General features: G+C 33.7%; 1 protein-coding gene across 1 annotated transcript in view; it reads right to left on the bottom strand.

Annotated features, from left to right (window-relative positions):
* The window catches only part of LOC118736123, a gene marked incomplete at its 5' end in the record, with an annotated part of 45,641 nt that extends 29,368 nt beyond the window's left edge, over positions 1–16,273 (bottom strand). The window contains 2 exon segments of the mRNA XM_036466222.1: positions 15,463–15,778; positions 15,849–16,273. Of these exon segments, the coding sequence (XP_036322115.1) occupies positions 15,463–15,778; positions 15,849–16,183 (651 nt within the window).
* Between the last annotated feature and the right edge of the window lie 250 nt (positions 16,274–16,523).

Genomic DNA, 16,523 nt, shown 5'->3' on the forward strand with positions numbered 1-16,523 from the left:
GGCATACATTAAAATTTTTGAATGTTTTATTATAGAAGAAATATCATTAATGAATATCAGGAACAGAATCGGACCAAGGCGGCTTCCCTGAGGAACCCCTGAAGAAACTTTAATGATGTTGGAAGAACAATTATTAACAATAACTCTTTGTGTTCTATCAGAGAGGTAAGATGAGATCCATTGAAGAAAACTGGGCTCAAAGCCAATTAGGTCGAGTTTACGGATGAGTAACGAGTGACATACTTTGTCAAAAGCTTTACTGAAATCGGTGTATATTACGTCGGTATGAGCATTTTCTCCAAAACCGTTTGAGACATGAGTTGTAAACTCCAATAAATTAGTCATAGTAGATTTTTCTTTAGAAAACCCGTGTTGAGATTGTGTAATTGAAGAAGATATAGGATATTTCAGCTTGTTAACAATAATTGCTTCGAATAATTTGGGGATAGCGGAGAGTTTCGCTATGCCTCGATAGTTTTCTATAGAAGACCTGCTGCCGTTTTTGTGAAGTGGTATTATGAAAGACTCCTTCCAGGCTGACGGAAACACGCCATGTTTAAGTGACAAATTGAATAGAGTTGTTAAAGGCTCGCAGATGTTCTCAGCGCAGTTTTTAAGAAAACAGGTCGGAAAATAATCAGGTCCAGGCCTAAATGACGCTTTTAAGGTTTTTAAATAGTGTAAAACTTCATCGGAAGATATTACTGGAATATAAGCAGAGTTGATTGGACAAAGCTCTTACGGATAGTCTCCACTTATAGGGAAGTCTACAGAATAATTGGACCTAAAGAACCGAGCAAACATGTTGGCAATGAGTTGGCTGTCGCTAGATACAGTGTTGCGATAATGCATAGCGGACGGAAAACCATGTGCCTTACGCTTTGAATTTACGAAACCATAAAATGATTTAGGATTGTTAATTAAATTCTTCTTAATTTTACATAAATATGAATTGTAACATTTCTTATTTAATGCAAAGTAGTTATGCCGCAAAACTGAGTACCTTAGGTAATCACTGTGTAAGCCCGTTCTTTTATACAGTTTAAAAGAGTGCGAATTTTTATATTTCAATTTTTTAAGCTCTTTAGTGAACCATAATTGTATTGGTTCTTCATGAACAATATTACGTTTTGGCACATACATTCGAAACAAATTGAAAACAGTATCATTAAAGTGCTCAACGCTACGCTCCACGTCATCTCTATATATTGGCCAAGATAACTTTAAAAGTTCTTTGTTAATTTTCCTGAAATTTTCTTTCGCAAAAACATATCTAGTACTTGAACTTGACTTATTATTGTTTATTTCATTTATGATTTCGTAGCTTAACTCAAGAGCAGGATGGTATGTATCTTCCGGCAAAACTAGGGGATCACACCGATTAATAGAGGCCTTCGGAACATCATCAACGTAAACGAGATCCAAGACCTTTCCAAACTTATTTGGACATATATTTATTTGTTTGAGGCAAAGTTCAGCCCTTTCCTCCAGAAATACATTGTAACTATCTCTAGATGAGACTGGTACAACATCGGTGTCAATGATGTTCTATGAAATGTGTGGCAGATTTAAATCGCCCAAAACAATCATAGAATCGGATGTCGTAAGCATTGCATTTACGGTCTCAAGTAAAGAAACTAGCTGCATATATACTGATACGGCAGAATTAGGAGGGATGTAGCAAAGAGCTAAATAAATATAAGTGTTTCCCGCCTGTACACGTATACATTTAAATTCGGTATATTCAATGACAGGAAGACTAACTTCCTCGGATGATATCGATGAATGCACTGCAAAAAGAACACCACCGCCGATTCTGCCCTCGCGGTCGCTCCTGTATATTTGATATTCATTTGGAAGAATTTCGGAATTAAAAATATGAGGTTTGAGCCATGTTTCGGTCAAGGAAATAATATTATAATTGCAGTCAAAACCTTTTAAATATAAGTCAGTTAATTTGGTATTTAAACCTCTAACGTTTTGATAGTAAATACTTAAATTAGACTTGCGAGTTAGTTTTTTGAATCCGAATTAAGATTAGAAATTTAAGCTACGTTATTATTACTTTTATTAGGTTTATACTCAAACTCGCGAACAATCGAACAAACGCCCCGGTCGGCCAAAATGAACTATTTAGTAGTGAATCAAAATCTTCGGAAGCTACATCAATTTTAAAAGATGAAATATCGCGATCGTATTTAAAATTAAATTTACGAATAAATACATTTTTAGTTCTAATTTTAGTAGATATGTATAACTTTATATCATCCGAAGTATCTTTAGCAAATCTAGAGACAAAGATTGATCTTCTCTAAGGAATTACAACCAACTTTTTGCTAATGATGTCTGATGTGCGGGGCTCCGAATTATTAGGAGGAACTAAGTTAGACAGTGCAGCTTGAGATGTTGATGGCAATACTGTTAAGTCAACGGTTTGACTATTTTTAGAAGTAGACCTAGTGGATATGGCTTTAGATATCGGAGGCTCCAATGCCTGAGGGCATGGAGAAGATAGATTAATAAGTTCCAAGGACTGGGATGGGGGATTTTTTTTACTAGAATCCGTGGCTGTCTTTTTAGGTGGACTAATAACACGCCCACCTTTATTTTCTCGGCTATCCTCAGAGTGCGGAGGGATGTCGAGACAAGTGAAAGACCTAAACATTTTTTCGTAATGCTTAAATTTCTCAACAAGCACCGACAGATCCTTCCCGATCTCAGAGAAACCATTTCTGGACTGCCTAAAGAATTTAAATAAATCAACTTCGGTTGATCTACATTTTTGACAAGACCAACGAAGACCCTTTTGACAAGACCAACGAAGACCCTTACCTACCTGACAGCACACTTCAAGTTAACATACCGATTGATTTAAAGGGTCTTTCTGTATAGACTGACTGTAGGTTCTGTGGGGCGGTGAAGGAAACCCCAGACTATATTCTATGTGCCTGTCCACGAAGTATGAATAGTAGATTGATGCACCATGGGGCAGGATTGTCTTCTCCATCTAAAATTGTGAACATGGCATCATCCAAAGTGCTGAGCTTTTTAAATAGCCTAATATTGGAGCGATTACAATTAGGATGTAGCACATTATATCTTCTTGGCTCGAAACCCGGGTATCTCCGAAGTAATAATAATAATATAGTCACTTGACACGAATAAAGACGCTCGGTGTTTTGACGGCAAAAAAGGATGCGTGAAAAAAGGTTGCGAAAAAAGACGTGTTAACATGGATTCAACATTATTCCGGAAAAACTCTTTGGGGAATTCGTATAATTGTAAACATAATTGACCGCGAAATAAAGTATTCTTCGTCTTTCTGCCGCGTCAAAGAGGTTAACGCATCCTTCTTTGCCCTCGCCAATGTTAAGAGTTCTTCTTCGCCGAAATTTTTTTACGCGTTTTTTTCGCCGTCAACTTTTGAGCTCGGGTTTTTTTCGTATCTAATGATGATAAAATTGACATTGAAAAAATATTAAAACTGAAACAAATGTTTGGTAGGTTTTGTTTGGTTATGGTAGGAAATTTTGGTAGGAAAAAAAATGTGTCTGTGGCAACGCTGTCATCCACATACATACCGTAAAGCACTCAAGAGTATTGAAGAATTTTTTTGCAGCATGTCACCCTGCTAACAGCTCACGCCTCTGTTAACGCTTTGTGTAACATAGCTACACTGGCGGAATTTATACAGATAATTAACATATTGGACATCTGCTGGTTGGTGTTATTGTAGCAACGAACTTAACGGTTGCCAATTTATGTAAAGTTAAGTCGTTTGACGTGAGCTGTTAACAGTGTTCCATGCTGTTGGTTACATACGCGGTTCGTTGATGTTTGTTGACGCGTACGAAAGCTTAATATATGAATATTCGTATGATCGATTTTACATATATACACTTATATGCGCGTGCAGCCTGAAAGAAAGGTTAGGGGTTGCGGTCTAAAGTAGAAAAAAATTAGAAATTTAAATTATTATTGCAGAGATAGGTATATGAAGTTTTAGCAGTAATTATTAGGAGAAAATGGGGAAAGCAGGGGAAAGAGTAGATAACTTCGCGTAGCTGATTGCACACTATCAAACCTTTGAAAATTTGAAATCAAAAATAAAAGCATACATATAGGCAGATAAGCGTGTAAGATATAAGGCAGAAGAACTTACAATACAATTTATATCCCGATCGATTTATACTTTTCTGATGAATTGTAAAAGTTTTTTTAAGAACTATGAAATAATAAAATAACGAATCGTTAACTAATGATATTAATTTCTGAACATAGTATACTTTCAGTGGAAATGATGTGATAGGGTGGGTTACCTTTTAGTAGGGATCTTTCAAACAAAAATAAGCTCACCGAAGGATCATGGAAGGGCGGGTCGTGTAGCACTGGTGCCATTCTAACATAGCGCCTAGGAAAGGGTGGAAGTACCAAAATTCAAAGAGGAAATGTCCCGTGTGGTAAGTAGAATTTCTATAGTTTCCGATTTCTTGATGTGAAGACTGGTCAGATAAATTTTTTTTGTGATTTTACTAGACTGGGACTCTTGTAATAGAAAAGTAATGTGAACTACGCTGAGAGAAAAGGTCGCGAACCCCCCCCGACCTCTGTTTGTTAGCCATTTAGACGGGTCCCGACAGACTTTTTCTCATAGGCCTGGGCAAGGGGGCTCCAGGAGCTGAACCTCTTTGTTCCCGTAAACACTGACGCAGAGAACAAACTTTTTATCCGAATTTAGTCCAGCTATTACCCAATTTGATTACTCCTGATCAAAAAAAAAAAAAAAGAACAATAAACCTTACACAATCTGGCCTATTGTGAAACAGAAAAGTTCCGTAGTCAACACGTGTTGTCTAAATGTTGTGATCGTAATGATTTTCCCGTGGTTCATGAAACTTTTTGAGCTCGAATTGTAGAAGAAATTCGAGGTTATTTACAACAGGGGAAAATCAGAATTCAATAGAAGATGAGTTCCTTGCATACAGCCCATCTGAGCTTAAAGGAACGCATTTGACTAAAGCAATAAAAACTATTTTACGCATTATCTTGGTCTGTACAAACAGTAGTTATAGCAAAACAAATTCTCCCTTTAAACGAAGTTTTTCTTTAACAAAAAAGACATTATCCACATACTACGAAAATACTTGGTATTTTTCAAAAGCACTGAATAAGTATGTAGTGACAACGTTGGAAATTCTTTGAAATATCTACCATGTAGCGGTAGCTTTCGGAAAGGTGAAAAACATATATTTAATACTTGCGCCGGGTATTTAATGTTCGGCTCCGCCCGAACTTAGACTTTCTTACTGGTTTCTATCTAGATCCCTACCTCTACCCCTGTTCGTTCTAATTACACATATTATTCTTTTTTCTTTATCTTTATTTTTATATTTAAACTCTTTCGATAACAAAATCGATAGTAATATCCAATAAAATATCAATAACAAAACCGATTAAAATATCGATAACAAAATCGATGAAAAATTCGATAAAAATTTCGATAGCAAAATCGATAATATTGGTAGCAAAATCTATTAGAAACTCGATAAAAATAACCATAACAAAATCGATAAAAACATCCATAACAAAATCGATAAAAATAGCGATAACAAAATCGATAAATATCGATAACAAAATGTATCAAAATATCGATGACTAAATCCATAAAAATATCCATAACAAAATCGATAACTATCGATCATAAAATCGCTAAATATAGATAATATCGATCACAAAATTGATAAATATCTATAACAAAATCGGTAAATATCGATAACGAAATCGATAAATATCGATAACAAAATCGATAAATATCGATAACAAAATCGATAAATATCGATAACAAAAACGATAAAAATATCCATAACAAAATCGATAAATATCAACAACAAAATCGATAATTATCGATAACAAAATTGATAAATATCGATAACAAAATCGATAAATGTCGATAATAAAATCGATAAAAATATCGATAACAAAATCGATAAAAAATATCGTCAACAAAATGATTAAAAATATCGTCAACAAAATAGTTAAAAATATCGATTACAAACCCGATAAAAATATCGATTGTTACATGGATAAGTTCCGAAAATATCGATAGAAAAATTGATAATAATATCGATAAAGAAATCAATAAACACTCGATAAATATTGATAATAAAAACGATAAAAATATCTATTATTTTATCGATAAGTCCCAAAAATTCCGAAAAGCTCTAAAATCCCAAAATAATTCCCAGATTGAGTCTGTGTGTCTCTCTCTATATCCTTTCCTCTGTAGTTACCTTTATTTTAATTTTTCTCCCCCTATCTTCATCTTTACTTTTATCGGTATCCTCATCCTCCTCTTTGTCTTTACTTTTATGTTTATTATTTTCTTCATCTACATATTCCCCTTCACCTTTGCCCTTATATCGATAATATCCATGACAAAACCGATAAAAATATCGATTATTTTATCGATAAGTCCCGAGAATCCCGAATATATCTAAAATCCCAAAATAGTTCCCAGATTGAGTCTCTGTGTCTCTCTCTATATCCTTTCCTCTTTAATTACCTTTATTTTAATCTTTCTTCCCTATCTTCATTTTTACTTTTATCGGTATCCTCATCCTCCTCTTTTTCTTTACTTTTATGTTTATCATTTTCTTCATCTACATATTCCCCTTCACATTTGCTCTTATATATATAAGTAAAGTGTTTAAAATTATCTTGTTCTTCATTTTTGCCTTTATCTTTACGCATCTTTGTTTTTGTTTTTATTTTTACTTTTGCCTTTATCCATTTCTTTATTTATGTACATAATCACCTTTACCTTCATTCTTGTATTGGCCTTTTTCTATTCTTTAACCTTTTATTAGCAAATTTTTGTTAAATTAATACCATATGCATACACACAATAAGCACATAAGCACTTGTTTCAGCCCCAACCATTTCCGTTGCATCATTTTCGTTGCACCATTTCGGTTGCACCATTTCCGTCACATCATTTCCGTTGCACCAGTTCCGTGTGCAATTTCCGTTGAATTTACCATTGAACTCCCAACCAACCAACCGCCGCTAAAGAAGTGTCACTTCCAAAAAGAGAAAAAAATATTCCGATGAATTGATATCATCCCCCTCTTTTGAAGTCGGTAAAACATTTTTGAGTTTTTTGTTAATTTTATGTAAATAAAGTGCAATTTATGAAACTTCAAAAAGTTTATGTGTTTATTACATACTGCACATAAAACCTGCAAAAATGTACTTTAAAGAGCATATTATCTGAAGCGAATTTTCAGAAGTATAAACCCCTCCCAAAATATGTTCCTGTGTGCGCCCCTGTGTGTATACTTCCTCATTTTGCGATTCAGCAAGTGTGAGAGAGAGTTTTAACTGTCATAATTGTGTACACTTCTCTCAGTACAACTCTCAGAAAAACTCACAGTATTTTATTCGATGAGTTTTTGGTTGTGAGTTTGGCACTCTTATGTACACTGCATTTCCTCACAGTTACAGCAGACAGCCCCTGGAGAGAGTTTTTTCTCAAATAAAATTGAACAAATCAAAACAAGGAAATGAGTACCAGGTACTCATGAAATTTGATTTGTAAACATATGCGTACGGCAAGGCATAAAGGTACGTTTACATATAAATATAATCTCAATCAAAATCGTTAGCTGTCAAATTGGTTGTGCTTCTTATTCTCGCAACTCGAGGAAAAGTTAAGCTTCTTCTCTGTGCCACCGTGGTCACTTTTTTCTGCTACACATATTATGCTATTTAAATATATTTTAACCAATATTTTATTAAAAATACCTTTACAAACCTCGTTTCCTTGCTAGCGTCAGTTTTTGTTTACTTTTACATTTGACATTCCTCCTCTTCTTTGCAAGTGTAATCGATAAAACTAGGTTGGACACAAAAAATTATCGGTTTAATCTGAGATTATTTTACAATCATAATTTTGTATGGCTAATCTCTTTTTCTAATTACAGATTGGGGAGTTAAGTTTGAAAATGAGCATAATGTTTTTATATGTAAACCTATTATTAGGCGGTTCAATTACATACATACACATGCAGGTGAGGTTAGAAATTAAAAATTAATTTCATTTAATTTTATTAATTTTGCTGAGTTAATTTTTTAATTAATTTTCATTTTTAATTCTTTTAATACAATAATTTATCGGTATGATTGATAAAATATGATACTTGTATGTATATACTTGTGACTCAAGGGCGTTAAAATATCTTGAAAACACCGCACCAATCACTGTTGTTCAGCTTGTACTTTGAGCATTTCTATTTGTATATACATATTCCTAAACTTAGTTTTTCTTTTAGGAATATAATCTGTGGTTCTGCTTCATCTGTCGCTAGGTTTACGTTAAAGTCATGAATGCATATCGTCGGTCCCTACGAAGAGTAGCACATTTCACTATTCGCGTGGAAGACTAGCACATTTCACTATTAGCGTGGAAGACTAGCACATTTCATTATCCGCGTCGAAAAGTAGCACATTTCAAATTTTTGCGTGGAAGAGTAGCACATTTCATTATTTGCGTAGAAGACTAGCACATTTCAGATTTTTGCGTGGAAGACTAGCACATTTCAGAATTTTGCGTGGAAGAGTAGCACACTTCAGATTTTTGCGTGGAAGAGTAGCACATTTCAGATTTTTGCGCGGAAGAGTAGCATATTTCACTATTTGCGTGGAAGACTAGCACATTTCAGATTTTTGCGTGGAAGACTAGCACATTTCAGATGTTTGCGTGGAAGAGTAGCACATTTAAACTAAATCATAAAAGCATAATTTATATTGGAAATTCAAGTGCTTATTTTATATTTGTGTAATTTTATTATAGAATTCATAAAATTCCGACGGTATATCCTATGATTCCTTTGATTATTTTTGTCGCATTTGCTACTATATAACGAATAAACACAATTTATTTTTATATGAAAGAAAACCGCAACAACGGAAATTTTTTAGCCACTTGAAACTTGCACATTATTGCAATAAAATTTAAAGGGCTTTAATTCTATATACTCAAAAAATTCTTAGAAAAAAATTATTTGACATTTGGATGAACATTTTTAGATTTTTTTAGTTTTCTATAAAGTTTTAAATTTGGGTTTATATCATGATTCAATAATACAAGGTTGTGTAATTTGTGACAGCTAAAATTTGACACTCCTCTATCTAGATTTGTATTTTGGAAGTAGGAGAAAGGGGAAGAATGTGATCGCATTTTGCGAAAACGGTAGTAGAATGGTACTACAAAAAGTACGCAAAGTATACAATTAGAAGTAAAATGTGTATTATTAATTCTATGCGAATTTGCAATATATTTGGTGTTTTAATGGAAATACTAAACAATACATAAAAATATGCCTTTTCGAATTAAGTTCTTCGTCATTTCCGGAAACAAATCTAGAATGCCGACCGTTCAGCTATGCAAAAACTATAAATGCGGATCAATAGAACTTTTTATGCTCATTTCAGCCATGCCAAAATGATTTGGCGCAAGTAAAAAATGAAGAGGTTCTAGAAGGTTAAAGTTCAGTTTTTAGATATTTTAAATATTAATATGTTATGTAATTTATAACCAATTAAACAGCTAATGACGTCACCATAAAGGTCATTAATTTGTTCTTCAGCTGATGTACATAATTTATAGCTTTTTGTATTTTTAAACCAAAACCACTAAAAATCCAAGAAATATTATTTTTTCATGAAATAACCTTTTTTGAAAAAACTGCATAATTAATGGTAAAGAATTTTATATAATTTAGAAAGTACAAGTTATTATCTTTAATTCGATATTACATACTTTATCATGATCTACTTTTGGGTTTCAACAATTTAGTGATAATAAAAAATACAAATAAACCTCTTATATCTCCTTTTTTTACCAGTGACAAATAAATTTGGTATCGTTGAAGTCAGCGTAAAAAGTTCTATCAATCGGCATGTTTGGTTATTTTATAGCTAAACGGTCGCTATTCTACACTTGTTCTAGAAAATTACGCAAACCAAGGTGACGCCAACGAATATTTAGTATGAAGAATTTTTGGTTTTACTACTAATATCACTCTAGAGTAAGCAACATTATGCACAAGTAAAGGAGCCGATTTTATGTATGGGAGCGAGAAGACTGTTTTATTACAAAACCTTTCTATTATTGAATCATGGGTTTATATGGACTTCTTCAGAGAATGAACTTTATTTTAATGAAAATTCTTAAAAATAAGTAAATAAAAATAAGTGGAAAACAATATCACTTTGAAATGAAGTGCTTTTGATATGACTGCATGTACATTAGGGTGGTCCAAAAACAGTAGTCGGAATTGTAATGCTCTCACTCCCTAGGATTGTTGTATATAGAAAAGTGTACCCATATTTTTTTTTTTAAATCAAAAAATATTTAGTGGTCGTTCAAAGCGCTCAAAGTTTTCCATGTATTTTTGTATGGGAAAAAACAACTTTTCGTAGAAATGGTATAGAATTTTTGAAAATCAATATTTTTCGATCAGAAAACTCTGGTTATTTTCAGGAGACTTTCAATAATAATACGCAATTATTTATTTAACAATTTTTTTAATACTAACGATTTTTTATTTGTCCCCCATTGCATTTTTCGGGGTTTTTGGGGTTTTTGGCGGACCTACAAATTATAGTTGCGATGAAAAAAGGTTAAATAAACAATTGGGTATTATTATTGGGAATCCTGCAGCTGAAAAAAGTTTTCCGATAGAAAAATAGTTTTTTTGAATTATATACCATTTCTACCAAAAGTGTTTTTCCCCATATAAAATATGTACATGGGAAACTTTGGGCGCTTTGAGCGACCTCTAACTATTTTTTGATTTCAAAATAAAAAATAGGGATATATTTTTTCGGTATAGAACAATCTTGAGGGGTGAGAGCATAAAAATTCCGACTTTACTTTTTCACATGCATTTTTGGACCACCCTAATGCACATATATGTTTCTCGTATTTATAAATAGATTCCCTGAGGAAGACGCGAATATGCGTCCAAACGAGTAGGAGGAAAATAAACGTTTATTATTAGTACCACTTTATATGAATTCGCTATTCTTCTACGCGAGTATCTGAAATGTGCTACTCTTCCACGCAAAAATCTGAAATGTGCTAGTCTTCCACGCAAAAATCTGAAATGTGCTAGTCTTCCACGCAAAAATCTGAAAAGTGCTAGTCTTCCACGCAAATAGTGAAATGTGCTACTCTTCCACGCAAAAATCTGAAATGTGCTACTCTTCCACGCAAAATTCTGAAATGTGCTACTCTTCCACGCGAATAGTGAAATGTGCTAGTCTTCCACGCGAAAATCTGAAATGTGCTACTTTTCGACGCGAATAATGAAATGTGCTAGTCTTCGACGCGGAAAGTGAAATGTGCTAGTCTTCCACGGTAATTTGAGATGTGCTACTCTTCGTTGGGAGCGACGATATAACATACCATATTTTGTTTGCAAAATGAAAAGCTAAATTCATTTGTTCGGCATTTCCTCTTACTCTCGTCTTCTATTTGTGCAATCTTGTATTAGCTCTGAACCAGTACTCAATGAACTTACAGGTTTTTAAACGAACTTGTAGAAAGTTACAAGAAAAATTACCCGCACTCCAAAAATATGTAAATGATAGCGATAATTGGAGAGTTGTGTAGAGAATGAAGCTGCAAGATTTTACCCGATGCTTTTTTTGTTCCCGTACTTTTAACTGTTACTCACTTGTTACTCTCACTTCAGAGAATGATTTTGCTGTTTGACATTTTTGCAGGATTTTACACAAAAAGTTTAAGATCAGAGCTATTATGTCATCCATACATATGTATGTTTGTTCATCAGTTATCAACGACCCCAGTTACTATGATTTAAGTAATTTAAAAATTTTCGCCTTGATTTTTTATCAAGAGGCTACTAAACCTATGCCTAAAACCATGCTACGAATATCAAAACCACTTGCAACAAATGAGTTCATACATGTATGTACACACAAAACCGTCAATTGCTTTATATACGTACAAAGTATAATGTTCCATAACGCCGAGCTAAAAAATATTGACAATGTATACTTTTCCAAAAAGCATCCGAAAAGTTATCGAAACGCATTACTAGAGCAATCAGCGCATCAGAAACACAGTTCATGCTTCGTTTGTTATTGGTTACCATTGGTGTTTTAAAAATGGAAAATTCAGAAAAATTGTTCATTGCTATATTGTATATTAAAAATATGCAATGTATATGGTTGCAATGTGTCGCAACTCTGCATATACAAACAGTTTGAATACAGTATAACAGGTACAAAGCTGTATGCATGCGCAGAATTTGCATAATGGGAAGTAATAATCATTTGTGCCGCATTTTCTCTGCTCTGCATATGCCTATATGTATGCAACCATTTGCAATAGCAAGTAAACATAGAGAGCTTCTAATGAAATTAAAAACTGTCTGCTGTAATACGCATGCTAAGCCCTTCGAAATTTTCTGCTGGGCTATGCGTTACAGCTTCGACAATTTTACCCCTACCGAAACGAAAGATGTATACACAGCAAAAATCGTAATAAGCTGGAAGCCATTACCTTAAGTAGTGTTCTTTATACAAAGGATTATTTAAAAAGGTACGGACATGAGTGCCATGATATAGATTTAAATGAGAACAAAGATTGATTAAAACACTTTTAATAAACACTGCTGCAGCTAGAATTCTGTTGCCAAATATGGTTTTTGGTAGTTGGTACTGGTAGGAGGCAAAAAAGTTTTCGTTTTTGTCATCAGTTTACCTTGCACGAAAAACTCGGCGTTGTGAATTTTCACTAAATAAAATTGCTTATGGTGCGCTATTTGTTAGGACAAAAAGGAAAGTAATTTTGGTTTCTAAAATTAAGTTAGCAACTTAAATTTTATATAATTAACTTTAAAGAAACAACATCATTAGCGAGGAGGAATGCACAGATCCGGAGACAGTTTTTTCTTTAATAGAATTGAACAAAAAAAGATTTGTAATAAGTTAGATACCACAAGCTTAAGTGGTATTCTTAATTCATGATATAGACTTAAATGAAAACTAATATTTGTTAAAATACTTTTCAAATTAAAACGTATACATTCTTATAGGTACATACTATATAAATATTTTTTGTTAATTCTCATGTTTGAATAATATTTGGCTATAAAAATACTTGTATGTTTTGTGCACTAGTCAAGTAAAACTGTTTTGACTTCATGAGCTTGTTAAATAAAATGTGTTACAGTTTTTTTATAACATGTACAATGTTAAAAAAAGAATTGAAGTGAAAAGATTTTTTTTCAGTTTCAATAACCTTTATATGGATTTTGAAAATTGTATCATCTTCTTCTTCTTCTTTTATGGCGCTGTAACCGCCTAAGCGATTTTGGCCGAGTTCAGCAAACCACGCCAGTCGTTTCTCCTCTGTGCCAACTGACGCCAATTGGAAACGCCAAGTGAAGCCAAGTCCTTCTCCACCTGATCTTTCCATCGCAGTGGGGGCCTCCCTCTTCCTCTGCTACTTTCTCTCAAACACTCCAATAGCCGCCTCATCGGATGTTGTCATGCTTCTGCGTCATATACCAGCACGGGCATGATGAGTGACTTATAGAGCGTGGTTTTCGTACGTCGAGAGAGGACTTTACTCCTGAATTGCCTACTCAGTCCAAAGTAGCACTTGTTGGCAAGAGTGATTCTGCGTTGGATTTCAATGCTGACATTATTATCGGTGGTAATGCTGGTTCCCAAGTAAATGAAATTCTCGAAATTGTAACTGTCAACAGTGACGTGGGTGCCAAGGCGCGAATGTGCTGACTGTTTGTTTGATGACAGGAGATACTTCTCTTGTCCTCGCGTATCGTTATTGTATCATTACTTGGCAGATTTTTAACAAAATTTGTCTGGCAACATTGCATGACACTATATTGTTATACGGCGTTTCCACGCTTCGTTATTTACTCTGTCATTCGTAATTCGGTCTCCCATTCGTCATTCGCTTTGCCAATTACGTAATTCGCCATACAAAAATTTGAGAGCGAATTACCTCATTTGTGGGTACTTTGTATCGAATTACCATGCGAATGACGAACGAATCGGCGCCTGCTCTAATATTTATCGCAAATATATCAAAGTTTTCACCGGTCTGGTCCCATTGCTGGCACTTTTTCTAGTTATAAAATAATATTAATAAAATATTCTCTATATAAATTAAAATTGTTGGTGATAGTTTCAATTTTAGCTCCATCTTCGATATTTGCAGAACACAAAAAAAATAATAATAAATAGCGAAGAACAAGAACAAGAACTAGAGCTGCCAAAAGAATTACTAATGTGTGTCATGGAAACAGGGTAATTCACGAATTACTTATCGAGTTACTTAGTCAGCGAATTACTAATCGTGGAAACATCGTTTTAAATTATTAAATAAAGTTCCAGAGCAAGTCAAAAATATTAGAAATTTACTTTTCTTTAAATCGATGACTTCTAACGAATTTGGTTTTACGATTTAACTGTTAACTTTATCAATTATTTCATTAATTCCATCGGCATTTAAACACATCAAAATATTTTTCTAAGAGTTTAATTTTATTTATTTTTACCTTAACGTGTATCTTACAAAAATGTATCTTTTTAGTGAAAGTTTTGTAATGTGCGTACCTTGTTATTAACAAAGAAAAAAAATACCTTCAAATCACCTTCGAACTTCAACTCGTCCTGTGCTCCTTTTCACAAGTGTTGAAAGCCCCAAAAATCTCATATATACGAAGCCGGAAATTGTCAATGGTCTACCACAAATGGTCTTCCAATCGGACTTCTGGTTTCGATCGGAAGGGGATTAAACAGACCAGAAGCCCATTCTTTTGAGACATACACGTTTTTCCCGCAGATTCGGATTCTGCGGACAAAACTATGTAAAGTTTTCTAAAATGGAGGAAAATGTTTTTTTTTTTTTATTAAACAAAAAACGCAAAAATATGAGTTACCAAGTCGGGGTTGCTTCATCTTTTGGTCGTATTAGCGAATTTCGGTTTCAATGGACTTACGGTTTGTTTAACCCACTTTCGGTCGAAACCAGAATTCGGTAATATATGGTCAAAAGATAAAGAATACCCGACTTGGTAATTCATATTTGTGCGTTTTCTAAAAAAAAAAAAAACGTTTTCTTCTCCTTCAGAAAGGGCGGACACCCGGTGTTCGTATGTACATGTAAATAAATATGCAATGCTTCATCTTTTGGTCGTATTACCGAATTTTGGTTTCAATGGACTTACGGTCTGGTTAACCCACTTTCGGTCGAAACCGGAATTCAGTAATACGGTCAAAAGATAGAGAATACCCGACTTGGTAATTCATATTTGTGCGTTTCGTTCGTATGTACATTTAAATAAATGTACATTGAGCATATGTATATAACAAATAATAGTACATAAATTGTTTTCTTACTGTGGTTGAAGTTTTAGTTTCCTTCATAGGCGGGAGGTTATTGTTATTATTGTTGCTATAGTTGGCCTCCAGTGTGGATATATAAGGTCGTTCAGAAGTTGGTTTATATTTTGGAATAAAACTGCATTTTTCGGCAGGATCTTCTTTGGATGCATCTCTATCAAAACTGCGTTTGTTTGTCGCTAAAGAAATAAATCCCGAAGAATTCAAACTTTCAGAAACGTCGGTTAAACCCCTAATTTGCAATAAATTCGCAGTTTTCAGGAACTCGGGCAGTTGATCATGCCTTAGGTTCACCTCACCATTGTACATGAAGCTTAAAATTAAAATAAGATTATTATTAAAATTCAGAGTTGGCCTTAGTATCTAGTTTCATACTTTCTCACCTTAAAATACACTCCAGGTTTTCTGAGCGAACATCTTTTAAAATAACAATAGGATGTTTGCATGGATTTGACTTCAACAATTTACGGAAGTATGGACTACAGGCACTAAGCACTACCCTATGAGCAGTAAAGGATTTCTCATCACAAGTTAAAGTAACGTCCACGAAGTCTTCTTCATCACGTAAACGTTGAAAGCAATTTAAAATAGATGATTGAAATTCGCTCCATTTTAAAGCGTAGTGTTGATGTTGCTGCTGTTCGATTGTAAGATTTTCCGGTAACGAAATGTTCTGCTTTTGTTCCATTGGTAATAAATTTGGCGGTTTCGAGAACATAATTGTATTTGTAAATATAGGAGGAGAAGCTATCCTTTTAATTTAAATTTGGAATATACGATGATATTTTACTCAATTGTTCCATGAAACCTGTAAAATGCCAAAATACCAAAAATATTATTTACTCAAAAACAAGGTAGTAACAAAACAAAAAATAGTCTTGGAGAGTTCAAAGTCAATCATTTGAAAAAGAAAATTTTGAGTTCAATTTGAATATTTTGAAGAACCTTTTGAGAGAAATAAAAAAATATATATGTAATTGCAAGTAAATGTTTAAGTAAAACTCCATTCCCCGCATGAGGAGTTTTTTAAGGTGGCCACATGTCACTTTTTCATCACA

This window comes from Rhagoletis pomonella, unplaced genomic scaffold (assembly GCF_013731165.1).
Source record: "Rhagoletis pomonella isolate Grant_MI unplaced genomic scaffold, Rhpom_1.0 Rhpom_scaffold_00003, whole genome shotgun sequence".
In the NCBI taxonomy this organism is placed as follows: Eukaryota; Metazoa; Arthropoda; class Insecta; order Diptera; family Tephritidae; genus Rhagoletis; species Rhagoletis pomonella.